The 24,665-nt window shown below is 41.7% G+C and overlaps 1 protein-coding gene across 1 annotated transcript in view; it reads left to right on the forward strand.

The window, feature by feature from the left end:
- PKHD1 (PKHD1 ciliary IPT domain containing fibrocystin/polyductin) overlaps window positions 1-24,665 on the forward strand; it is a 364,705-nt gene that overhangs the window by 21,532 nt on the left and 318,508 nt on the right. The window contains exons 13-26 of the mRNA XM_037727929.1: window positions 1,367-1,508; window positions 3,969-4,083; window positions 5,394-5,672; window positions 6,817-6,906; window positions 7,008-7,098; window positions 8,388-8,530; window positions 9,936-10,063; window positions 11,168-11,343; window positions 14,299-14,437; window positions 15,995-16,122; window positions 19,151-19,335; window positions 20,247-20,369; window positions 21,908-22,013; window positions 22,509-22,784. Coding sequence (XP_037583857.1) covers window positions 1,367-1,508; window positions 3,969-4,083; window positions 5,394-5,672; window positions 6,817-6,906; window positions 7,008-7,098; window positions 8,388-8,530; window positions 9,936-10,063; window positions 11,168-11,343; window positions 14,299-14,437; window positions 15,995-16,122; window positions 19,151-19,335; window positions 20,247-20,369; window positions 21,908-22,013; window positions 22,509-22,784 — 2,121 coding nt within the window. The remainder of the gene's footprint in view (window positions 1-1,366; window positions 1,509-3,968; window positions 4,084-5,393; window positions 5,673-6,816; window positions 6,907-7,007; window positions 7,099-8,387; window positions 8,531-9,935; window positions 10,064-11,167; window positions 11,344-14,298; window positions 14,438-15,994; window positions 16,123-19,150; window positions 19,336-20,246; window positions 20,370-21,907; window positions 22,014-22,508; window positions 22,785-24,665) is intronic.

Raw genomic sequence — 24,665 nt, forward strand, 5'->3', positions numbered from 1 at the left:
CTAGCCGTCCCCCCACCTCCCAAGTGGAAAACTGCCTGGGGCATTCTAAAGTAGCAGAACAGCATATGTATATCATACACCGGTTAAAACAGTAAGTATGGGATATGGGACCCACCCCCTTGGCTCCCTCGTGGAGAATGCTTTCTAGTTTGTCCGTGATCAGTGGTAAGCAGGCACCAGCTGCCTACCTAGTTTGTCTTGGTTCTATGAGAAAACACAGAACACCTGCTGTTAATAATAATCCCCTGTTCAGAGAGAATAAATACGTGTGTCAGCATCTGCTCGAGGCTCTCAGTCCAGAATGCCGTCAGCCCCTGAGGCTCTCAGCTGGGAAGGCTGTTGGCCCCTGGATAGTCCCGCTTTGCTGTTCTATCTGGGTGTCTGCTTCTGAATGCCTTCAGCACCACCTGGGTGGGGGTCTCTATGGCCGAGCTGGACTTGGTATGGTTTGAGGTAATATTTTCAAAATATGCTCTTATTTTTCTGTTTGTTCCTTATCTACCTCTCCCTTTTGGGAGTTGTTGAGGAACAACAGTATTAGTTTAAAATAATAATTACCATAATTACCTTTATTGAGTGTTTACTGTATTCCAAGCTCTTTGTGTATATATTTTCCCTTAGTCCTAGTGTATTACTGCTATTTTATTACTGGTCCCATTTTGATGCATGAGAAAATGAAGATGCAAGGACATCAAGGAATTTGCTGAAAGCTACATGTCTAGCTGTGATTCCAGAGCTTTTAACTTCAACCTAAGTTAGTATTCAGTATTGATGGTCCCTGTGCCTTTGGCCTTGGGGTTTGCTTAATAAAAATACAAATTAATACAATATCATTTAAAATGTCACATAATAGCAGCATGCCACATATTTGGCTCTGTGCGCAGATCCACAAATTGAGGCCATGGCGCTTGGGAAACTTAAGGATTGCCAATGTTATAGGGAAAAAGGACTTTAGAGAATTGAATTTCCCCACTGAACTGGGCCTTAAAAGGCACTGAAGTCCACTTCTGGCTTTAACAAGCACAAAGCCAAGACATGTCACAAGCACACAATCACATTGTCCTCCTTCTACTCAGCCTCAACTTCTGTGTGCTCATTCACATTTTATCCAGGACTTGGTTCTCTTCTCTAGGTACTCCTGCTAAAAAGGCAAACTCCTACCCCAAGGAATGTTACTGCTTTCCAGAACATCTGTATTTAATATTATCTAGAGAAGCTTTCATGTGACTGCTCCATCTGGCTCTAGGTTGACTCACTTTTACAGGTAGCCTCTGGGTCATCTTTCACCTTGTAATTTGAAATACAGTAGTTCTCCAATTTGGGAAGTTGTGCCCTGTACGGTTTATGAGACCTACATGTCTTACAGGCAATCGAGGGCTTCTTTTTGAAGTTGGAGATGCTGTTGAGGGATTGGAACTGACGGAAGCCACCCCAGGGTACAGGTGGCAGATTGTCCCTAATGCCAGTTCTCCATTTGGGTTTTGGTCAAAGGAAGGACAACCTTTCAGGTATGTTGTAGCAAAAGTGGGAGTCCACATCAAATGCATCTTTACTAACCTAGGTGAGGCTAGGAGACAGATATGGAAGGTATTGAAATTTCCAGGGAATTTATAACACCAGCCAATTCAACAACAACAGAGTTTGACAGTATTCTCAATCAGTGTTGGTCTTGCTAGTTCAGGGACAAATTTTGACGAATGTGTAAAATTTATATTTTCCACAACTAAGTTTACAATCTGTTCTGGAGATGATTATCAGCTAGAACATTGAGCTAGAGTTGAGCAGGCCAGGAGACTTGAAAGACAGCAGGGTAAAACATGCTTTTTAGGTACATGGTTAAGAGGTAAAACTAACTTCTGGCTGATGCAAAGAAAGATCCAAGAATTTGCCCTTTGGGTATATGAGGGAGCAGAATCTAGGCAGCATTCTGTAATAACACCCTTCCAGTGCTGAAGGTCAACCCAATGGGCCTTGTATAGAGGGAAAGCTCTTATGGGTTCTGTGAGACATTGTTTTCAGTAGTAGTGATGGCATCATGATTACGATTTTCTTGTTTAATGGTGTGTAATTCCTTTAGTCTTTTTAATCCTTTCAAAGATGTAGCCAAAATTTCTGTTAATCTAAAGTAAGCTTAAAAATCTAAAACCTTAAAAATTGCTCAGACACACAGTTTCCTCAGTCTGTTCTCAGTGTGTAAGTTGAGGGATGGGTCCTTTATAGAATGAGGGATCTCTTTTCCCTTTGAAATCCTTCTCAGAGTGGACGGCTGTGACTTCTGAGTGTGAATTTCAGCCAGTCTGCGACCTCCTCCAAATATTTTACCATTTTATTAGATTGGCACAAAAGTAATGGCAAAGAGCACAGTTACTTTTGCACCAGTAAATAGATTTCAACTCAATGGCGTAATAAAAAGCTTCGGGATTTTTAGGCATTGAATAAGCCAAGTAGGGTTGGTAATCTGTGAACAGGAAAGTGTCTCTTGAAGCCTTGGTAACTAGGTACTTAATCACCAGTTTAGGATTTTAAAGTGGTAGTTAAAGCTGGATGCTCTGGCTCAGTTCTCTAATCCCATCTACTTAGGAGGCTGAGGTAAGAGGATCACTTGAGTCTGGGAGTTTGAGACCGGGCCCTGTCTCTAAAAAAAATAAAAAATAAAAAATTAGCCAGGGATGGTGGTGTGCACCTGTAGTCCCAGCTACTTGAGAGGCTGAAGTGGAGAATCTTTTGAACTCAGGAGTTAGGGGCTGCAGTGAGCCATGATCACACCACTGTACTCCAGCCTGGGCAACAGAGTGAGATCTTGTCTTTAAACAAAGAAACAAATAAACAAAAATGTGGGAGTTAATTTGTGGTCTATCGTAGCACCTAATAATTCATCTTTATCATAGTTTTTAATGACTATTTAATAATATTCAAAGGGAAATCTTTCAGCTACATTTGGTGTGTTTGGGAATGTTAAGGAGTGAGTCAGACCACCCCAAAAGGCAAAATAACATTTTGACTTCTACAGTAGGTCTTGTAGGGTATGTCCCTTTAACTGCCATTTTGAGGAACCACAAGCCAGAGAGCAACTAATTTTCCATTTCCTCTCTCATTAATCTCTTTAAAATCTAAAAATTTTAAATTAAGAAATTAGAATATTTATTTATATATTGGTAAGTTGATGTAATTATATTGATGAACCTTTAAATTGTTATTTTTGAAGCTATTTTTTGGTTTAAAAATTCTATCAGAAATGAAGATAATGTGTATACATTAAAGCAAAATTTAAAAACATGTTGATATTGATCATCTGAAGATTTAAAAAATTAGCATAATCAGATAATATTCTTGGTATTTATTTAGGCAGTCTAATCAGTTCCTTAACTGTGTCTGCCTTTATTAGGTTGCTAGAATTTAAATATTAAAAATATATTTAAAAAAATATTTTATGAAATTGCCTGTAATCTTCAAAGTTGCATTTTATGAGTTTTAATTTGAAATTGTTGACATTTTGAATTAACTATTATCTGTGGGTCATATTTTTAATTAGAAAAATATTCTCTGAAGGTGTTGAGGTATCTGGTTAGCTCAGAGCGAATTCTGATAAGCAATCTTTCTTTGTTTCTAGTAAGAGGAATAATATTTACTAGAGATTGAGCTTATACATGATCCAGGGCCTGCAATAGATGTGTTAGGCAGTTTTATCAGCTAAGCCTCCATATAGCTGTGTGCTGTGGCTACAACTTTCGCAAAGCTGACACAACAGCAAGGGGATCTGTGGCCAGTGTAGAGATGTATTGGGCTGTTGAGACTAGGCTGGTGCTATAGCTCTTTCTAGAATATTATGGACAATCATGTGGCATGAGAATCAGGTTGTTCTTTCTCATTACCATAAAAGAAGACAAAGTACAAGGGCAGTTATTTGTTGGTTCAGTGACTTGGGCGTTGGTTACCCTTGCTTGACTCTATGTTCTTCTGCTTTACAGTGCACGGCTCAGTGGGTTCTTTGTGGCTCCAGAGACAAATAATTACACTTTCTGGATTCAGGCAGACAGCCAAGCTTCCTTGCATTTCAGCTGGTCAGAGGAACCAAGGACTAAGGTATTCACTGTCTTCTCATTTTCCTTTTCTCTGTTGACAGTCTTATGAAGAAAGGAAGAATCAAAGTTAAGGCTCTCATGTTTTACAGATAGTTTTAACATGCCATTGGATGACCAGGAACTTTAATTGCTGAAAAAGAATTTGGTTGAATGTGAACCTACTGTTTATTGAGTGTTTACTGTAAGCCAAACATTATGCTACATCTTTTATAGACCTTGTGTCTAGTTTTCACTGCATCTCTGCAAAATGTACATATGTGTGTGTGTGTGTGTGTGTATATATATATATATATATATATATATATATATAATGTATGTGTGTGTGTGTATATACATACATATGTACATATGTATCTTTTCTACATGAGGAAATTGAGGCTTAGAAAGATTGTGTGGGCCAGTGGTGATGGCTCATGCCTCTAATCCTAGTGCTTTGGGAGGCTGAGGCAAGCGGATCACTTGAGCCCAGGAGTTTGAGATCAGCCTGGGCAACATGATAAAACCCTGTCTCTACTGAAAATATAAAAATTAGCCAGGCATGGTGGCACACACCTGTAGTCTCAACTACTCAAGGGGCTGAGGCAGGAGGATCACCTGAGCGTTGAGAGTTGTGGCTGCCACTGCACTCCGGTCTGGGCAACAGAGTGAGATCTTGTCTCAAAAAAATAGGAAAAATTGTGTGCCCAATCCACTTGGATAGCACAAGGCACATTCAGGATTCAACCCCAAATTTACCTGACTCCATAACTTGTGCCTTTTCCGCTAATTTGGGGTAGAGATGTAGGCAGCTATACATAGGAATTCCCCATGAACATTGAAGGATAAGAAAAGATGCCTTTAACAAGCAGCCAAAATGCACTTATGCCATTGACAAAGAATCACAATATTTTCCTCAAATTGTTAATATGTTTCTCTCATATTGGTTTGCTAGTTGGTTGGAGAAATGTCATAGATTTTAATGTATCAACATTCCAGGTCTCTCAAAGGCTTAATACTACTTTCTCTATAGCATCATGTAATCCTAGGGTTTAGGTTGACTGTTACTTCTCTAAACATGGCCCATCTAGTCTCATTTGAGTACTCTCAATTGAAAGAGAGAGAGAGAGAAAGAGAGAGAGAGAGAGAGAGAGAGAGTGAGCACGTTGCTGGAGAAGTATAAACAACCACAGGGCCCAGGTAACTGGGTTAATACATTAAAAGGCAGATCAGTTCAAAACCCTCTTGTTTGTAGCACTTCAGACACTTAGTGTTTGAGAAAGATATGCCTGGAAGCTTCATAATGTTGACCATGATATGCTTTTTTGGGCACAGGTGAAAGTGGCCTCCATCAGCGTTGGCACTACTGACTGGTTTGACTCCTGGGAACAGAATAGGGAGGAAGGGACCTGGCAGCAGAAGACTCCCAAGTTGGAGCTGTTGGGTGGAGCCAAGTACTACCTGGAAGCAGAGCATCACGGGTTAGCCCCAAGTACAGGGATGAGGATTGGTGTCCAGATTCACAACACCTGGCTGAATCCTGATGTGGTCACCACTTACCTCCGGGAGAAGCACCAGATCCGAGCCCAAGCCCAGAGGCTTCCAGAAGTACAGGTCTGTGTTTTTTCCCAGTCCCTTGGAGTTGAACTCTGGAAGGAATAAAGCCCTGCCTAGCAGGAGCACTGACTGGGAGTCTGGGGACCTGAGGTGTCATTATAACCTTGCTGTCAAAGAAATGGGGTATCCAACAGCATTGTGAAGATGTCTACAAAAATGTAAGGTCTTATTACTGAGATTATCTTACTCATTGAGTTGGTTTTAGGAATTTAAGTTCCAAGTAAGCCTTCTTTTAGAACTATTTTCCAGAGTAAAGACAAGTTCCTCTAAACACACCCCCAACACATGTGTATGCATGCATGTGAACCATATACACATGAAATTCCATAATTTTTTGACTGATTCAGGTCCTATTTCCCTACAGGCTGTGTTTTTGAAGTTCGCTTTGAAAAGGTCATGTCCTTTAGGTCTCTCAGTTGTGCCCCATATTTTTGTTGAACAGTTTTTATGTATTATAGTTTTTGTTCACTTTTTGGTATACAAAGACAAGTCAGTATGGACTCTGCCCTCTAAAGCTTACAGTCTAATAGTAAAACATGTACACAACCATAGAACAAAGTAGAAAGTAACAAGTGATTTAAGAAATTAAAAGCTGCGTAGAACTTACCCCATAGCAAAAGTAGAATGTTCCCAACAGGGAATATGTTGGAAGCAAAGCAGAGACTGGATAAGCCTCCAAGAGAGGGGCCATGCCATGGGGATGCCTCTGCTTGCTGGTCTACCCTTGGGAGAAAGCAATTGGTGAGAGGGGCTGAAAGTGCAGCATTGAATGGCAACCATTACATCTCATACTTTCAATCAAAGGGCACAGACAAATAGGGAAGATTGACACCTATAAGATTATTCCAACAAAATAATATCAGTATACACATGTGAGTAGCAGCCTTTGTGCTTCTGGGTCAGGTGGGTAGGGATTGGTATTGCTCTCTGGATTTGAGAGAATATAAGATTATTACAACAAAATTTCTCATTAGGTGATGATGCTGTGCTCTTCAGAGATTTCTGAATGGTAGAGCATTGAAAAGTTAAAATTATAACAAAAAGGAAATAGCAAGCTGAGGAGGTATGTCCGGTGTTCTTAGATTCTCCCTCTGGCTTAATTAACACTATCATTTAGTCTTGTCTCTCTTGACTTTTTTAGGTGCTGAATGTGTCAGGCAGAGGAAGCTTCTTCCTTACTTGGGACAATGTCTCTAGTCAGCCAATCCCTGCAAATGCCACAGCTCATCTGGTGGGAGACTTCTTCAAAAAATGAGGGATGGGGGTGGGAGAACTGAGGGTGGTCTTTATGCTCATGATATAAATTCCTGGTATTTTTTTTCTTTGTAATAGATTCAAACAACAATTGAGGAGTTACTTGCAGTCAAATGCAAACTGGAACCCCTTTCAGCTAACATCCTTCTCCGACTTGGATTTGAACGAGGTGCTGTCCCTGGTTTGACACATTGATTGTCTTTGTTGTCATTGTCTTCTTGCTTTCTATAAAATGAGCACAATCCCCATTTCCTCTCCAAGATGCTAACAGAGTCAAACAAAAATATGAAATCTGGATTTGGCTACTGAGTGGCTGAGGGACTGGCACTGTGTGTGGGAGGGTGATGCTTGTGGTGTGGTTGTCAATAGAAAGGAAAGGCGGCCATGTGCGGTGGCTCATGCCTGTAATCCTAGCATTTTGGGAAGCTGAGGTGGGCAGATCATGAGATCAGGAGTTTGAGACCAGCCTGGCTAACATGCTGAAACCCCATCTCTACTAAAAATACAAAAAATTAGCCAGGTGACACGCATCTGTAGTCTCAGCTGCTTGGGAGGCTGAGGCTGGAGAATAGCTTGAACTCAAGAGGTAGAGGTTGCAGTGAGCCAAGATTGCACTACTGTACTTCAGCATGGTGACGGAATGAGACTCTGTCTCAAAAAAAAAAAAAAAAAAAAAAAGGCATTCCTTCTGAGCTGTGAGGTAGAATGCAGCACTCTCCCATACTAGCCATACCACACAGTGGAAAAAGGTCAAAGACGAAGACATAGGTGAGAAACATGCAAACATAGACAAAACCATCTTAATCTTCAGATTATACTAAAGGAATTACTACTTAAGAAATTGTCTTAAGAAGTTCTTAAAATGTGAGGGTATGTTTTTAAAACTAAGTTGAACTAAATTCTAGTTATTTTTGAACATCTAGTTATTTTTGAATATCAAGATGTTGGAACATCTTGATATTCCTTGTCTTTTTGCTTCTCAATCGTTCTTCAAGTCCTGGTACACAGAGAAAATGCTAAAAGATTTTCAAGGCTTCGGGGAACACAGAATGAGTTTCTTACAGCTGGAGCCTTCAAACCAGGGGTGCTGACCACTCATGCTGTGCCCAGCTCTCCCAGGGCTGAGGGTCCCATATCATGGTGAATAGGACAGCTCCTACAACAAAGAATTATCCAGCCCCTAAAATATTGATAGTGCTGATGTTGAAAACTCCTGCTCTAAAGTCTTCTTGTGCCAACAACTTTGCCCCTGAATTAGAAACCAAGGATGCTGGGGAGTTAGAATTGAAGAACTGAGGCTCAGAGAGGTTGAGTTACTTGCTCGAGGCTGCATGGGTAATTAGGTTAGAACAGGGGTTTTCTTAAGTGAGATACTCTAAAATCATGCACATGTGTCAGGAAGCTCTATCTTGTTTAACATCTATGCCTGTTTTTCTATTTTATCTGAACTGCATCCAGGCCCAGAAGTTTCCAGCTCTGATGGGGACCTCACCAGTGGGACGGAGCCCTTCTGTGGCAGGTTCAGCCTCCGTCAGCCTCGACACATTGTCCTAACTCCCTCGGCTGCCCAGAAGGGCTATCGGCTGGATCAGTATACACAGGTGAGTAGCAGCCCTTGTGGTTCTGGGTCAGGGGGTTAGGAATTGGTATTGCTCTCTGGATTTGAGACTGAAAACACAGAAACACAAAGGGGTGATTGCTGTGATCTACCCAAGTTGTTTCAGGCTGAGGTTCTAGGTCTCTCGACTGCGGTTTTAGGTATAAACAGACACCACTGGTCCCCACTTGTGTGTTATTACCTGGAAATGCCTTTGTGTTAGCTGTGAGACCTGTGGAAGTGTTTATTTGTTGCAATATTTTATCTGATCTCCAAGAGTACAGACTGTGTCATTGGACTATCTGGTTTTAAATCCTGAATCCACACCCATGTGCCTTCCATGTCTGTCTTACGTACAGTATGCCTTCATTTACTCATCTGTAAAATTGATAGTAATGTGGTTTATCTCTCAGGACTGTGGTATAGATTAAATGAGAGAATCTAGTAAAGTGCATGCACAGTTAGGACCCAGCGAAGGCTAATTATTGTTACTCTAGTTGTTGTTATTATTGATGGATTGAATTGACTGATGCCGTTCTGAAACACCTCTTACATTCTTTGATCTGATGGCTCCACCATTCTTGTAAAAGAAGTGCAACTCACTTGCCCTTTGGGAACCGGAGTGAGTTTTGCTGCAGTGGTAGAGCTCATGGCAGTAGTTTCTAGTCCTTTCCTAGTCGGGCTGCTATGGGATTTGGGGCTAAATGGTTCAGGCTTGAGTCCTCCCTTCTTCAGCCTCATCTCTTCTGCAGGGGCACCCAATGGAGGTGATTTTGCCCCCCAGGGAAGAGTTGGCAATGTATGGAGACAGTTTTGGTTGTCGCAGCTGGGGAAGTGCTATCGGCATCGGTGGGTGGAGTCCAGGGGAGCTGATGAGGACCCTGTAATGCACAGAACAGCCCCGACGATAAATAATTACCCAGCCCCTGATATTGATAGTGCTGAGGTTGAACACTCCTGCTTTAAAGTTTTTTTGTGCCAACAGCTTTGTCCCTAACTGAGTTAGAAGCCAAGGATGCTGGGGAGTTAGAGTTGAGAAACTGAGGCTCAGAGATGTTCAGTTACTTGCTTGAGGTTGCACAGGTAATTGGGTTAGAACAGGGGTTTTCTTAAGTGGGTACTCTAAAATCTTCACTGCCAAGCACAGTGATAGGCATTTAAAAACTCTGTTTAATAACATGTTTTTGGCTCCAGAAAAAGTATTTATTGTATTTTCCCCAGCTTTATTTAGCTAGGTAAGTAACTATTTATTTGTCTCTCTGGCTATACTGGTAGCTCTGGAGGGCAGGAACTGGGCTGACTCTCATAGTCTATGGCAGGGTTCTAGGGATGTGGGCTCCTCACTACATATTGTTTGAATGACAGCTTCTTGCACTAATAGAACTGAAGGACTTATTTGGTGTCCATAGCTGTGTCTTGCATACAAAGGCCACACAAACAAGATCCTGAAGATGACTGTGTCCTTCACAATTGGCTTTCAAAACATGGTGAAGAACACCACCTGTGACTGGAGTCTCATGAGGACCAGCCCCAAGAGGTAGCTAATCGGTGGGGAGCCATGGTGGAAATTTGGTCAGCTGGGAGGATTAACTCTCTTGGGGACAGTGAGGCACTCATGGTCTTATATTTGGGCCTTGTATACTAATTTGAGGATTTGAATATATTTTATTTGACCAAAAAGTTAGACTCCAGAGCAGTTAATTGTTAAGTATATACTATTTCTTTTTTTTTTTTTTTTTTTTTTTTTTTTTTATTTTTTTTTTTTTTTTTTTTTTTTTGAGACGGAGTTTCCTCTTGTTACCCAGGCTGGAGTGCAATGGCGCGATCTCGGCTCACCGCAGCCTCCGCCTCCTGGGTTCGGGCAATTCTCCTGCCTCAGCCTCCTGAGTAGCTGGGATTACAGGCTCGCACCACCATGCCCAGCTAATTTTTTGTATTTTTTGGAGACGGGGTTTCACCATGTTGACCAGGATGGTCTCGATCTCTTGACCTCGTGATCCACCCGCCTCGGCCTCCCAAAGTGCTGGGATTACAGGCTTGAGCCACCGCGCCCGGCCCGTATATACTATTTCTTACAGGGAGTCTGACATTTCTAGTAGGAATAGAATCGTAAAACAGCACAGTTGGGGGAAACCTTAGAGAACATTCTTTGACATGACAGATAGAGGGAATTTGGGGCCCCGAGAATTTGTGATTCATCAAAATTCATTCAGCTAGTGACTCTGGAATAAAATTTAGCCATCTTGATCCCTTGATTCAGTGCTTCCCACATAATTCTCATGAATGAATTTGGTAATGTCCAGAAGTATCAATCTTCTCTGTGGTTACAGCCTAACATTATAATTTGCTTACGATGCATAATTAAACTGTAATTTGAAAATGCTGCTGACAGTGCGTGTCACGGATGAATGATTGACTTAAAAGGTAACTCCTGGTGTTATATCCAAGGCTGAGCTGAGCCCATCTTGGGTGGAGTGTTTGTACCTATGGCACCCAGGACTGCATGGGTGCAGGGGTTCATGGGGTCTCTCTCCTGGCTGCATAGCCCTGAGGCCCCTGCCCCAGGTTTGGGAAAATGAGCTCTAATGGGAGAGGACTGCAGGCACTTGCTGAGAGCCCAGTTCTCTATGCTGCTTTTCAGCTGGCAGTTCCGCTGCACTGACCTCTGGGAGACGTGTGTGCGTTGCTCCGGGGATCTCCAGCCCCCTCTGGCAAACTCCCCAGTGCTGGTTCATCAGATTGACCTTCTCCCACTGGCTCAGGAGACAGGCCTGTTCTATGTGGATGAAATTATTATTGCAGACACAAACTTAACAGGTAATCATCAAATTCTCTCTCCTCTACAAGCCTGTCAAATGCCTACCTCAAACTTTCCTGCTAGGGGTTACTGTTTTTTAATGAGGAGGAAGCAGGTGATTCTCCATTTTGCCTGCCTTGCCTCTAGAAAACAGAGGGGGCTGAGGTGCACTTGGTTTTATGTCTCTCTAGCTAGTCCCTCTTCTTCCCGATTTTCCCCACTATCTGCTCTTGCTTCTGGTGTCTATACTCTTACCACAGTTTTCCCTTTCTTGCTGGGGACACTTGGTTTCTTCATCTGTAGAATGGGTATAATAAGGACCCTACTTCATTAGATTACTGTGACGATTAACCAAGGTTTAATATAAAGCACTCCTTATCGGTCCTGTCCATAGAGGTGGCCAATAAATATAAGCAATTATTGTTATCATTATTATTATCATTAGATAGCAGGATTTTTCCACCTCTCCATGAGTTAATACATCATACCAGCCACTGGAAGGAACACAGCAGTGTCTGTCCCTGTAAATGGGCTAAGAGTCTGATGTACAACCTTCAAGATAGATGCAGTGAGAGTTGGAAGGTAATCATCTTCTTGAGAGAGAAGGTCTTGTCCTTTCTGCCTCCCCAGACTCTTGCCACTCATTATTTAGAGATAGCACCTGACTCTTTCTTCCCGAAGTCTCCCTTGACCTCTCTTGGGCACAGTCGTCTCACCTGGCTCTTGCCCGTGAATCAAGGATGAAGTCCTCCTCCGAGGCCCTGCTGAGGTGCCCGTGTGTGATGTGCACCCACAGCCAACCCAGAATGGTGCAGCTTGCCCTCAGTGTCTTCAGACTTCCAACTTTTGCTCATGTTTCCATCTCTGTGAAATCCTTGTGGTCAGCTAGCCTACTTTTTATAGTCTCTTTCCCTTTCCAAGAAGAAAAGGATGATACCTTCATTTACATTTTGATTTAGAAAATGTACAACTTTTCGGTTTTGCCTACACATGGCAGTACTGAAGGCAGGGGAACTTGGGGATGGGTGGCAAGGGGCTCTTTATCAGCCTCGAAATTACATCATCTTCGATTCTCATCAAAATCCCATCTCTCCTCTGTTTCCGTAGTTTAAGTGTTTTGGGGACATCTGGGTCATTGCTTATTGTTCCAAACCTGTTCATGCTCTGGCACACTTAGAAAATGGCACTATTCATGTGACATGCTGGGGTGACTGCCTGAATTTTTTAGTGCCCGAGACAACTGGCTGGGGGTCTTTGTTGACCCCAAGTGTTACCTCAATTTCCAGAAGGCTGAGAGAATCAATATTTCATACACTGGAGCCCGCTGGTTGGAAAACCCAGGACTGGATAGTAGGTGCCGTTCAGTTTTTCTTTTTTCTCCCTTGAATGCCATTCTGCCTCTCCAAACACTTGAAGCCAAGGATTCAGAACCTTTTCTCACTGCCCCCACCTCTTTGCCACCAAATTCTCTGTGTATCTGGAATCATCCAGGGATGAGGTGAGGTGGGAGCAGGAAGGGAGAGGGTGGAGACGAGAGAGAAGCTGGGGTGGCTTGCGTGAAACGGTCTGCCTCCCACTTTGTCACATTAACCCTGCTGGCAGTGGCTTTGTTTTCAGGATTATTTAATGGCAACATAAACTACACAATTGGGCTCAATATTCATAGTTAATTGTATATCACTTATCTGATCTCAATTTTATATTTGATGATATCCCCCCACCTAATGTCCTCTGTGAAACTTCTTTTTATCTCCCCTACCACGGGACAGTGGTAGCTTCCATTTATTTCTCATTTAGTTCTCAGAAGCCCACGAGTTTGTCCTATTATCTCCACCTGTGGATGAGGACAGCAAGGCTAAAAGGAGTTGAATATTTTGCCCTAGCTCACACAGCAGGGGTGTGGAGGAGATTGGAATCTAGTGACCACTGACCCTCGAACTGAACCTTCAGTGACTCTACCCAGCTGAGCAAATAATCATTTGTTGACCACCAGCTCTATGCCTAGCAGGTGCTAAGCATTAAGCATGTGAAGAATATTTTTTATTTGAGACGGAGTCTCACTCTGTCCTCAGGCTGGTATGCAGTGGTGCAATCTCGGCTCACTGCGACCTCCACCTCCTGGGCCCAAGTAATTCTCCTGCCTCAGCCTCCCAAGTAGCTGGCATTACAGGTGCGCACCACCATACCCAGGTAATTTTTGTATTTTTAGTAGAGACGGGGTTTCACCATTTTGTCCAGGATGGGCTCGATCTCTTGACCTCGTGATCCACCCACCTCAGCCTCCCAAAGTGCTGGGATTACAGGTGTGAGCCACAGCACCCGTCCTTAAATCTTAAGTCTCACTAAACTCTCCTTGCCTTGCAGATTGCTATCAATCAAGCATGTCATAATCCCTGCTTTACAAATAAGAAAACTGAGTCTTACGGAGCATATGTGGATTAGCCGAGTGGGTATCCAACAGAAGTGAAAAAATCAGGATTTGACCAGTGGTCTCTCTTAAAGCGTGCACTCTTTCTGCACACGTGCTGGCCCCACACTGTGGATGGATAAACACCCAAGGACTCCCATGTGTGCCTCTGAGTTCAGTGCTCCTAAGAGGATCAGCTGAACATCTTTAGAGTTGCTAGAAGGAAAGGAGGAAAAGGTGGCAGGTACACTGCAATAGATTAACTGCGTAGGAGTGCCTCCAAGAGCATAGGGAGCACGGGCTGGGGGCTTATTGAACTTTTCTGTGGAATCAGCCTTCGTCTCCTTAAATCAGGATCTTGCACTTTCCTTTTTGTACTAAACTGAATGGCGGATCCTCCTGCCTCTTCTCTGTGTGTTCTTTACATGGAGAGGAGGCAGGATAAGTAAAAATCTATGCTTTAGGTGTGTGCTGAGATCTGAGTCTCTCACATCTCCAATTGGGATTTTCCACACAGCAAGTCTCCCATCTTGAGTCACTTGATAGTAATTGGATCACTGGTCTCTAGTTTCTCAAGCTGATTCTGGAACGGCTCGCCCAGGGGGGAATCTCGTGGAATCAGTCTCTGTGGCGGGATCCCCTCCGGTCTACAGTGTCACCTCCTGGCTGGCGGGGTGTGGCACGGAGCTCCCGCTCATCACTGCACGGTAAGGAGTGGTTTTTGTATACCTGTCCCTTCTTAGGATTGCTTGTTGGTCTTGGGGGACACAGGGGAGACTTTTTATCAGGAAAAGCTACCTGTTTTGTTGCTTAAAGCAATGTTCTCAATCTTGAGAATGCAGCACCAGGTTCACCTGTAAGCCTTGTTAAAATTACTGGGCCTACTGTCAGAGTTTCAAATTCAGTGGGTTTTGGGGAAAACCTGAGAATTTGTATTTTTAATAAGTTCCTTGTTGATGCTGATTCTGCTAGCCTGGGGACTACACTTGGAGAACGAATTCCAAGTCAGTTAGTTTAAAAATAGTGGCATTTTGTGTTATTCAGAGGTTCACACCACCACTGTCCTTTTTTCTTTTTTTTTTTTTTGTTCCCCTCATTGCATTCCTCATGTATTAATCTTATTGAAATCCTTTGAGGTAAAATATCTAGAAAAGAAAAATAGCTATTTCTAAGAACTTACCACCAGATGGCACTAGAGCCCCATAAGCATTGCTTTGTAATAACCTTTTCTAGCCACAGTTTACAAAGCAGTAACTAAAGATTAGGCTCCTTCTAAGCTTCTGGAGCACGTGTATACTCTCATTTGTTCTTTTAATTTTTCACCTAAATCTCAATGGAATGAGAATAATTGAGTGCTCTGCTTTTGGTGTATGTATATGTATAGGTGTGTAGATATATATATATATACATATGCACACTGTACATATGTGTATATACATATATATCTAGATATACAGTCATGCACCACATAACAATGTTTCTTTCAATGATGGACCAAATATATGATGGTGGTCCTATAAGATTATACTACCATATTTTTACTGTACCTTTTCTGTGTTTAGATATATTTTGATACATGAATACGTACCATTGTGTTACAATTGCCTAGAGTATTCAGTACAGCTACAGGCTGTGCAGGCTTGTAGCCTAGGACCAACAGTCTATACCATACAGCCTAGGTGTGTGGTAGGCTGTACCATCTAGGATTGTGTAAGTAAGCTCTATGGTGAATGCACAATGATGAGATTGGCTAAGGATGCATTTCTTAAAATGTATCCTCACCATCAAGCGATACATAACTGTATGGGTTTCTTTCCCTCATCTTTTTCTACTATGTTCCAGAATGAGTTCTTATGTCTACAGCATGCTGCAATGGCGTATTAAAGGCAGGTGCAGGAAGTTTGAAGTACTTCACTTTCCTTGACTAAATGTTTGTTTTATGGTTCTCTGGGCAGGAAAAGCAGTAAAACCATCCATTGAAAATGAAGGGGTGAAATATCTCCAGTGGCCGAAAGGAAGCCCACTATATTGGCAGGCTCTAAATGCCAACATTTTTGACTCTGAAATGATAGAGGTGAATTAAGTGACTCTGAAATAATTCTCACGTCGAGTGGTCCTGAAAACTCCCTGTCTGAATTTCCTCAGGTCCTTTAGCTCTTTCTGGAAGGCTCCAGCCTAAGCACGACAGGACACCCTTCAGACAAGGTCCTCCTAGGTGCACACCCCAACCCAGATGTTAATGCTTTGTTTCTGATGTGCAACAGCTCTGTGCCCACTGAAGGAATAGAACAGGGATCTGGACTGGCCCTGGTGACGACCCAGAGACGACAGCGGACGAGTCCACCTCTAGGAGGACACTTTCGCATCCAGCTTCCTAATACAGTGATTTCTGGTAAGGGGGCGATTGGGAGTGCAGCACTTCTCACATATTTCAGGGCATTCCCAGAGGAACATCCTGCAAGGTGGTCAGGCAGGTGATAGTATTAAAAGTACTGTGTTTATTTTCCAGAGTCTGAAAGTCACATTCTTAAAATGAAAGATTTGGAAAGGGACTATTAATACTACCCAATCTTTACGTTTTGGAGATATGGAAGATGTCTAGATGTACACATGTGAGTGGTCAGCTTCCTGGGACTATTGTAAGGAGTTACCACAAACTTGGTGACTTCAAACAGCAAAAATTGATTCTCTTTCAGTTCTGGGGGCCGGAAGTCCAAAATCAAGTTGTCGGTAGGGCCACGCTCCTGTGGAAGGATTTGCTCCTGCCTCTTCTGGCTTCTGGTGGTGGCTGGCATGTCTTGACGGTGGCCATATCACTCCAACTGCTGCCTCTGTGATTAAGTTGCTTCTTCCTCTTCTGCCTCAAAATGTTCTCTGCCTCTCTCTTAAAAGGATACCTATTATATAACAGTATTTAGGGTCCACCTGGGATAATCTAGGACAGATTTCTCCTCTTAAGACACTTAGTCACATTTTTTGCCATATGAAGTTTATTCTTTTAACATTCATATTTTCTGGGGATTAGGTCATTATGCCATCTTTCAGGGGGTTCACCATTCAGCCAACTACACTGAGGCTTGCTGAGAGGTCATACAAATAGCTGATGACAGGTCCAGTTGTGAACCTGGGTATTTGATTCCTGGGTCAGTCCTCTTCTCTCTAGAGTTTTATAGGTCAAAACACATGGTAGCCCTGGTCCTTCAGAGTTAAACTTAATGGTGATGTCATATACTGTGGAGGATTTTAGTGGTTCCAACAAATGTAGAAAGAACTTTCAGGTGCAATTAGAGTAGTGTTTGTAAATCTTCAAGAATACACACAATGCACAAAGAACAAGGATTAGAAGTGATAATGATAGGTTACTTATTTGGTAGAAACATGAAGAATCAAAAGCAAGGCTCAGTAGAACTTGGGGGGGCTATATAAAAGTTAGAACATGAGGCTGGGCGCCATGGCTCACGCCTATGATCTCAGCACTTTGGGAGGCTGAGGCAGATGCATCATAAGGTCAGGAGTTTAAGACCAGCCTGGCCAAGATGGTGAAACCCCAACTCTACTAAAAATATGCTCTTCAGTTTTTTTTTTTTTTTTAATTACTGTAGGGAAATACTGAGGAACGGTCAGAGCTCCTATTCTGATCTTTTCATCAAGGTACCTTTCCTAATAATGTGGTTCAACTGTGAATGCAGAAGTGGGAAGGGGAGGGAGAAAAAGAAAACTGGCTTTAGAGGATATGGAAAAATGAAAGTACAATTGTTGCAAATAATGCAGACTTCAAAAACAAAAAAGTCACAACCCAAACCAAAATTTAAATGATCAGAACTGGCAGCACAAAGAAAACGCCCTCTCCTGACTTGTATTGTGGCAGTCTGAATGCCCGCAGAAAACTGTGCCAAAGAGTTTAGAAAAACAAATGGACAATAAAAGTAAACATATACACACAAAACAACAAACTTCCAGTAACTATTTTGGATTGCAAACTGGATAAATTTAATGTTCAATCTGATGAAATAACCATTTGCAAAACACAAAAAATTATCTAGGCATGGTGGCAGGTGCCTGTAATCCTAGCTACGCGGGAGGTTGAGGCAGAGAATTGCTTGAACCTGGGAGGTGGAGGTTGCAGTGAGCAGAGATCGCGCCGCTGCACTCCAGCCTGGGTGACAAAGTGAGACAAAAAAAAAAAAATAATAGTTGGTACATGGTCCAAAAGTCTTTTGCCCTCCCAAGCAGAAAGTCACTAGGCCTGCACGGGACCTTCTTAGGTGGGAGAAATGGAGTGGTGATTTTACCATAATAGGATGACTCAGGAGAACTGGAAGATCCCTAGGTGTTGACTCTGGTAAATGGGGAAACAAACATCCACTGCGCCCTGCCTCTATGAGGCCCATTATTGTGCTATTTATATTTGATTTTATTTCTCATGGACAACAGCTCCACTGTAGAGACTCTGCTACTGATTTCCATCACTGATGATCCTCAGATCATCGCCTGCAAAACAACAAGGAAGTTGGCCTTGCCTGGCCTTTTGAATGATGATGGATCTGAAATTCTGTATAAATATAGAAACATGTTTTGTAAAAGAATAAGAATTTTGTTCACAATTTGGAAACTCAGTGCTATTGTATTAACCCTTTAGGGCAGTGTGGAATTTAAGAGAAATGCTCTTGAGTAGGTAGAAGGCAACCCGGGTTTTTATGTAAACCTGTCTTCCTGCATTGGCAAGCTTCTGAATAGGGTTGAGTTTCATTTTCTTCATCCCTAAAGTAGGCATTAGGGCACCCAATGACCCATCTCACAGGGCTGCTGGGATCAGCTAATGAAATGGGAACTTCTGGTAGAGCACAAATCAAGCAGGGTTCAAACACAGAGAGCTGTTATTCCTCTGTGGGGACATGGAATGGGGAAGCAGGTGGTTGGGCTTAAAGAAAATTCTAATAGAGAAACTGAAGTTAAATGCCAACATTCCTTAGCTGGGCTGGCCAAGTTTTTATGGGTGTCAGCTGCTGTACACCTCCGTCACTCCCTGTGAAGTGGCCAACTTTTCTCTGTTTACAGGGGCAGCTAAATTTTTCCAGGGATAATCTAATATTTAATTAGACTTTCAGGCATTAGAAGGGTGTGTGGAGTTTACGTTTTGAGTTGACATTTGAGATGGTTTTATCTGACATGGCTGTGCTCTCTGATTGCTATGTGATATGGTATGAATGATAGTGTAATATAAAAAGTGGGTATTTACTTGTCTTTACCTTGGGAAAAAATGGTTTAACTAGGGCTAGGGATTCTACTGAAGCTCCATTTTGACAGAGATCTCCTGAAAATTTGATAGGTATCCTGATATTTATTGTGTTATCCTTGATGAAACTATCAGGTGGATTAATTAGTGTCTGTGTTTTCTGTATCAAATCCTTCTCTCACAGATGTCCCTGTACACATTTCTGCTCATCACCTTCACCAGCTATTACAGAATAATGCTGATGACTTCACATCCAGGTACCTCAATGCCAGTGACTTCACCGTGAAGGAGGATGTAAACACTTGCTACGAACACGTATGGACCTTGTCCTGGTCCACTCAGACTGGGGATCTGCCCAATTTTATCAGGGTATGTATAGTATCCATTTTAATGGTATAGATTTGCTGGCCTGGAGAAATTCTGGGGAAAAAAAAAAAAGGAATCATAATTATACAAACGGAAACTGTCATGAATTATTAATTTTGTTGGAATATTCAAGTAAAGGGATTCTATAATCTTTCTTTCTGGAAGTTTTCAACCCATATTTTGTAGCTCATATCCCTGAAAAAGCAATTTAAACCCAACATCTCCCTTCCTAACTCAGTGTAGGCAGTGAAGTTGTTGGTCAGTGTCCACCATACAATGATTCTACATCTGTTATTGGATAATTTAAGCAGATGTGATTGACTTAGATGATCGCAGAAGCAGATGGCATAGCAGAAGGAAGTTTAGAAAAGAATTTGCTGTCTTTGTGTAATGACAAAACCAGATGCTCTTGCATATTTAGGGTTTTAAAAAATAATCTAATGATCATCTAGCATTTGGTTATTATAAAATGAAGCCCAAGAAAATTTTTCCTAGTTGTGTGGTATTGTGGGTTATCTGGTTTTCAAAAGTCTAGAAAGGAGATGGAGGAAGAATGGGAGACCTTGCTCCTATTTCGTGGCACTGTTTCCTCCCACTTTATTTTAATATTTTGGATTGCAAACATGTAAAATGGAAAAGCATGGGGAAGCAAGGTATCTCAAGACTTAGAAGATTGGTTTATTGTACCTCTTTTGGCAATCCACTTGCAAATAAATATTTCTCTAATCTACTGAGGCTTTCCTTAGCTCTTATTTACTGTTAGATTTCTATGTTTCAATTCTCTGTCACTCCATTTTCACTTTCTAGCTGTCTGATAATCTGAAATACAATGTGAAAAGACCCTTTATTGTCTGATTAGACAAGATTAGATTTCTGTTCCATGACAGAATTTACCAGAAATGTAACCATCTTAGGTCTCTGATGAAAACCTTACTGGAGTGAACCCTGCTGCAGCCACTCGTGTGGTATATGATGGTGGAGTTTTTCTTGGACCCATATTTGGAGACATGTTGGCTACTGCCAACCAGCATAGTCAGGTGAGAGTAAGTGGGTCACCCTAAGTGCAAGCTCCAGTTTTAAGTCTAAATCAGCTCTTCACTGATTTGTAACATGGACCAATTGATTTAGCTCTTAGGGGTCCTTTTGCCAATGTGTAAAACAGGGGTACTTATGGCTGTGCTTTTTCTACCCTTACAAGATATGTACAGTTCTCCAAAAATATAAATGCCTTGTAACCACAATATTCTATTATAATTATTGATACTATTGTTATGGCAAAAAATTGAGAATCTCTATAGCTAAATATGATTTATGCTTTCACCTGGTGGTATTCAAAGTAAATGCATTAAGTCATTCCTTTTGTCTTTAAAATGTCCTTTTATTTTTTCCTATCTTTCATATTCCTGTTATGTCATCTGCTTTTACTTTGAGAAAGTTTTAAAATACAAAACCAATTAAGAATAATATTGTCAACACCTGGATACCCAAACTGAAAATTGACATTGCCAACATTTTGATATATTTATTATCTTTATGGAAAAAATGAAACAGTATAGATAAAATTGAAGTGTTCTTTATTGCACATGCCATTCCAATACCTCTTCCCTCAATAAGGAAATACTGCCATAAATAAAAACTGTGCTATTAATGCATTTTTATTCATTAGAGAATCAGCGGAGTCATATCTTTTTTATTTTTCCCATTTCCAAGTAGTCTTTGAGTTCTATTAGATTAACATTAGTTCTAGTGAAAGGGAAAGATATGTAGTCTCTTTTCAGGGATCTACCATTCTATGACAAAAGAGACCCAAAATAAAGTGTACAAATACACTGTAGTCTTTAGTTATATATTCATGTAGCAATGGTGGAAGGAAGATTGCCGACTTTGTCTTTACTAGCAAATAAAGGGCTTGCCACATAAAGTGGGTGCCTGGTTGGAAATACAGAGTGGTAAGAAGTCCTTATTCAGTTTAAGTTTATGAAATTTACTTCTATATGACAGAGAGAAAATTTACTCAGTATTTAGCCCATTTAATTACAGAAATGGGTTTCAGCATGTCCACCATCATTTTAAGAAATCTTCATGTGTTTTGAGCCATTCATTGCAATTTTTTTTTTTTTTTTTTTTGAGACAGAGTCTCGCTCTGTTGCCAGGCACCAGGCTGGAGTGCAGTGGCACAATCTTGGCTCACTGCAACCTCCACTTCCTAGGATCAAGCAATTCTCCTGCCTCAGCCTCCCGAATAGCTGGGACTACAGGCGCACGCTACCATGCCCAGCTAATTTTTGTATTTTTAGTAGAGACGGGATTTCACCGTGTTGGTCAGGATGGTCTCAATCTCTTGACCTTGTGATCTGCCCGCCTCGGCCTCCCAAAGTGCTGGGATTGCAGGCATGAGCCACTGTGCCGAGACTCTTTGCCATTTAAGATTAATTACTGGAAAAATAGAAGAAAAGGAATAAGAATAAGCAAATCGTTAACACATTTCAGCTTGAGAAAGCTTCACAAATACTTCATGAATACCCTGGTAGATATGAAATACATAAAGTTGAAAAGAAATTTTGTCTTGTTTCAGGTGGTTGTGCGAGTGAATGACATACCAGCTTATTGCTCAGGTTCCTGCTCTTTCCAGTACCTCCAAGGGTCAACTCCCTGGGTCCATTCTGTGTGGTACTCCATTGGTATGATTTATGACTTGGCTCTGAGATGGGCATAAACCTGAGATTTGCAGTGATTTCGTTAGAGGCCAGGTAGCTGGTGGTGGGTGGGGGGGCGGGATAGAAGATACATGAGCTCATTAGGTGGAGGTTGAGTGATGCAGCAGAAAGTGTATGTTTTGGTCCATCTAGGTATATGGTCATGATTTGAAGTGGGGACAGGTGGACTTTTGATGACTAAAAATATTTTATTGTCTTTGTCCTTTATTTTGAAATATTGTGTTCTTTTGAAAAATTGAGCAGTGATGCCTTCTCACTAGTTTGAGAAAATTTAAGATAGGAGCTGTGTATTGCAATAATAAATACAGATATCCAATTTTTAAGTCAGCATTCAGCTCCTTAAATTTTGGGAGGGGAAAAGGGAAGAGAATGAACATCTGATGATAGAGAGAGGCCTCTTAAATGAAGTGCTATCACTGATAGATTGTTTTATTTTTTAAATTTCTTTCCTCCTTTAAGATGGTGACATCAACCTAATGGTTTATATTACCGGAACTGGTTTCTCTGGTGACTCCCAGTACTTGGAGCTTACAGTGAATAAAACAAATTGCAAAGTTATTTTCTCAAACCAGACCAATGTAGTCTGTCAGATAGACTTGCTACCTGTTGGAGTGCATCGGATCTTGATGTTGGTGAGACCCTCTGGACTTGCTGTCAATGCCACTGGAGAAGACCTCTTCCTGAATGTGGAACCCAGACTGGATGCTGTGGAGCCTTCCACAGCTGCAGAGACTGGTAATCTGGGGAGGGTCTCACAGTGCGTCTGAAGCTAGCGTTCTTGCTGATAAGAATCTAGTCCTGCTGTGTAGTAAATTCCATATTCACTATGATTGACAGTCTTCTGTTTTCTAACGTAAGAATTTAAACGAGCAACAGACATTTGAGCCCTTACATGAACTCATTTGCACAGAAAGGTTTATCGTTTGGCTGGTGATGTCAGGCATAATTGGGTCCTACATAACTTTCGTACATAGGTTGATATTTCACAAGTTTGTGAACTGATGCACACTTTGATACTTGGCTAGCATGCAAAACCAATTGCCATTTGAGCAGGGGGCAGTACAGAGGGTGGTCAGTCTTGTCAACAGAGCCTTATAGATTGGATTAATTCTATGGAAAACCAAAGATTTCTCTATGACTTTCTGCTTTCTGAGGGACACAGCCAGTTAAAAACAACCCATTGCAAGAATCTCAGGAATACTGATGCTTATGTATGCTAATGAATAAACATTAGAGCATTAAACCCTTTTCTTTAATGCTTTGGATTTTTGTCATGGTTTGTTCTGGAGGTCAGAGGATTGCAGCTTAGAACATATTTAAAAGCAGTGTGGTTTGGCCACAAACTCATTCTTCAAAAAAGCAGACCTTTTTCCTAACCCTATTTTGCCTAGAAGAGTGAATTATGAGGCCCACCCAACTTTTTTCTGCACATAAAACAGAGCAAGCATAACTTGGACTTATTTATCCATGATTTAAGGAAGGTCAGATGATATATGAGCTCAGAGTGAAAGATTGTATTCTGTATTAACCCAGAATGATTGGTTTGAGTGTAGGGCATATTGTAGTTTTCTCTCTAGATTTATAAGGGGCTTTGATCTTTCAAAGTTACCTTTGCTGTTCAGGCCACACGTGCCTTCTTTAGCTTCCTCTGCTAGGCTGTAGATACTTTAAGGCAAACAGGTGACTCAGTCATTTCCGTTTACCCTAGATAAAGTGATTTGCACAGGTAGGGTGGCTAACTTTCCCAGTTTGCTTGGGACTGAGGGGGTTCCCAGGACACAGGACTCAGTTTTAAAGCTGGGATGAAGAACTCTTAGTGCTAAAACTTGGTCTTAGGGTAACCAACTCATTCCAATTTTCCTATCAGAACATGCTGTTTAGTTAAGGGATTTCTAGGAGGACTGTGCATTATTTTAGCAAAAGATGGAAAATTCTGAGAAGGGATATGCCAAACAGGTGCGAATTATCTTTTATTAAGACTATGGGGAAAGGGAGAGGGAGAGAGAGAGGCTCTAGCTGCTGCTTTCCTTATTACTGGATTTAAACTTTCTCTATTAATTCTTCCTTTGCCCTACCAATCTGAGTTAATCAGTACTGACTGAACACTGACTGGGCCATCCCCTACAGCCCTGTGGGAGGTGCTGAAGACCCTGCTCCTTAAAGTGTGGTCCTGGGCCGGTAGTGTCTGTAAAACCCATGAGCTTCTTAGAGATGCAGAGTTTCAGGCTCCACCCCAGACTTTCTGAATCAATCTGCATTTTTTTTCCCATTTATTTATTTTATTGCATTTTAGGTTTGGGGGTGCATGTGAAGAGCATGCAAAATTGTTGCATAGGTACAAACGTGGCAGTGTGGTTTGCTGCCTTCCTCCCCATCACCTACATCTGGCATTTCTCCCCTTGCTATCTCTCCCCAGCTCCCTAGCCCTCACCGTCCCTCCCCTATTCCCCCCAACTGACCCCAGTGTGTAGTGCTCCCCTCCCTGTGTCCATGTGTTCGCATTGTTCAACACCTGCCTATGAGTGAGAACCTGTGGTGTTTGATCTTCTGCTCTTCTGTCAGTTTGCTGAGAATGATGGTTTCCAGGTTCATCCATGTCCCTACAAAGGACACAAA

The sequence above is a fragment of the Cebus imitator genome, unplaced genomic scaffold, assembly GCF_001604975.1.
Source record: "Cebus imitator isolate Cc_AM_T3 unplaced genomic scaffold, Cebus_imitator-1.0 Scaffold248, whole genome shotgun sequence".
In the NCBI taxonomy this organism is placed as follows: Eukaryota; Metazoa; Chordata; class Mammalia; order Primates; family Cebidae; genus Cebus; species Cebus imitator.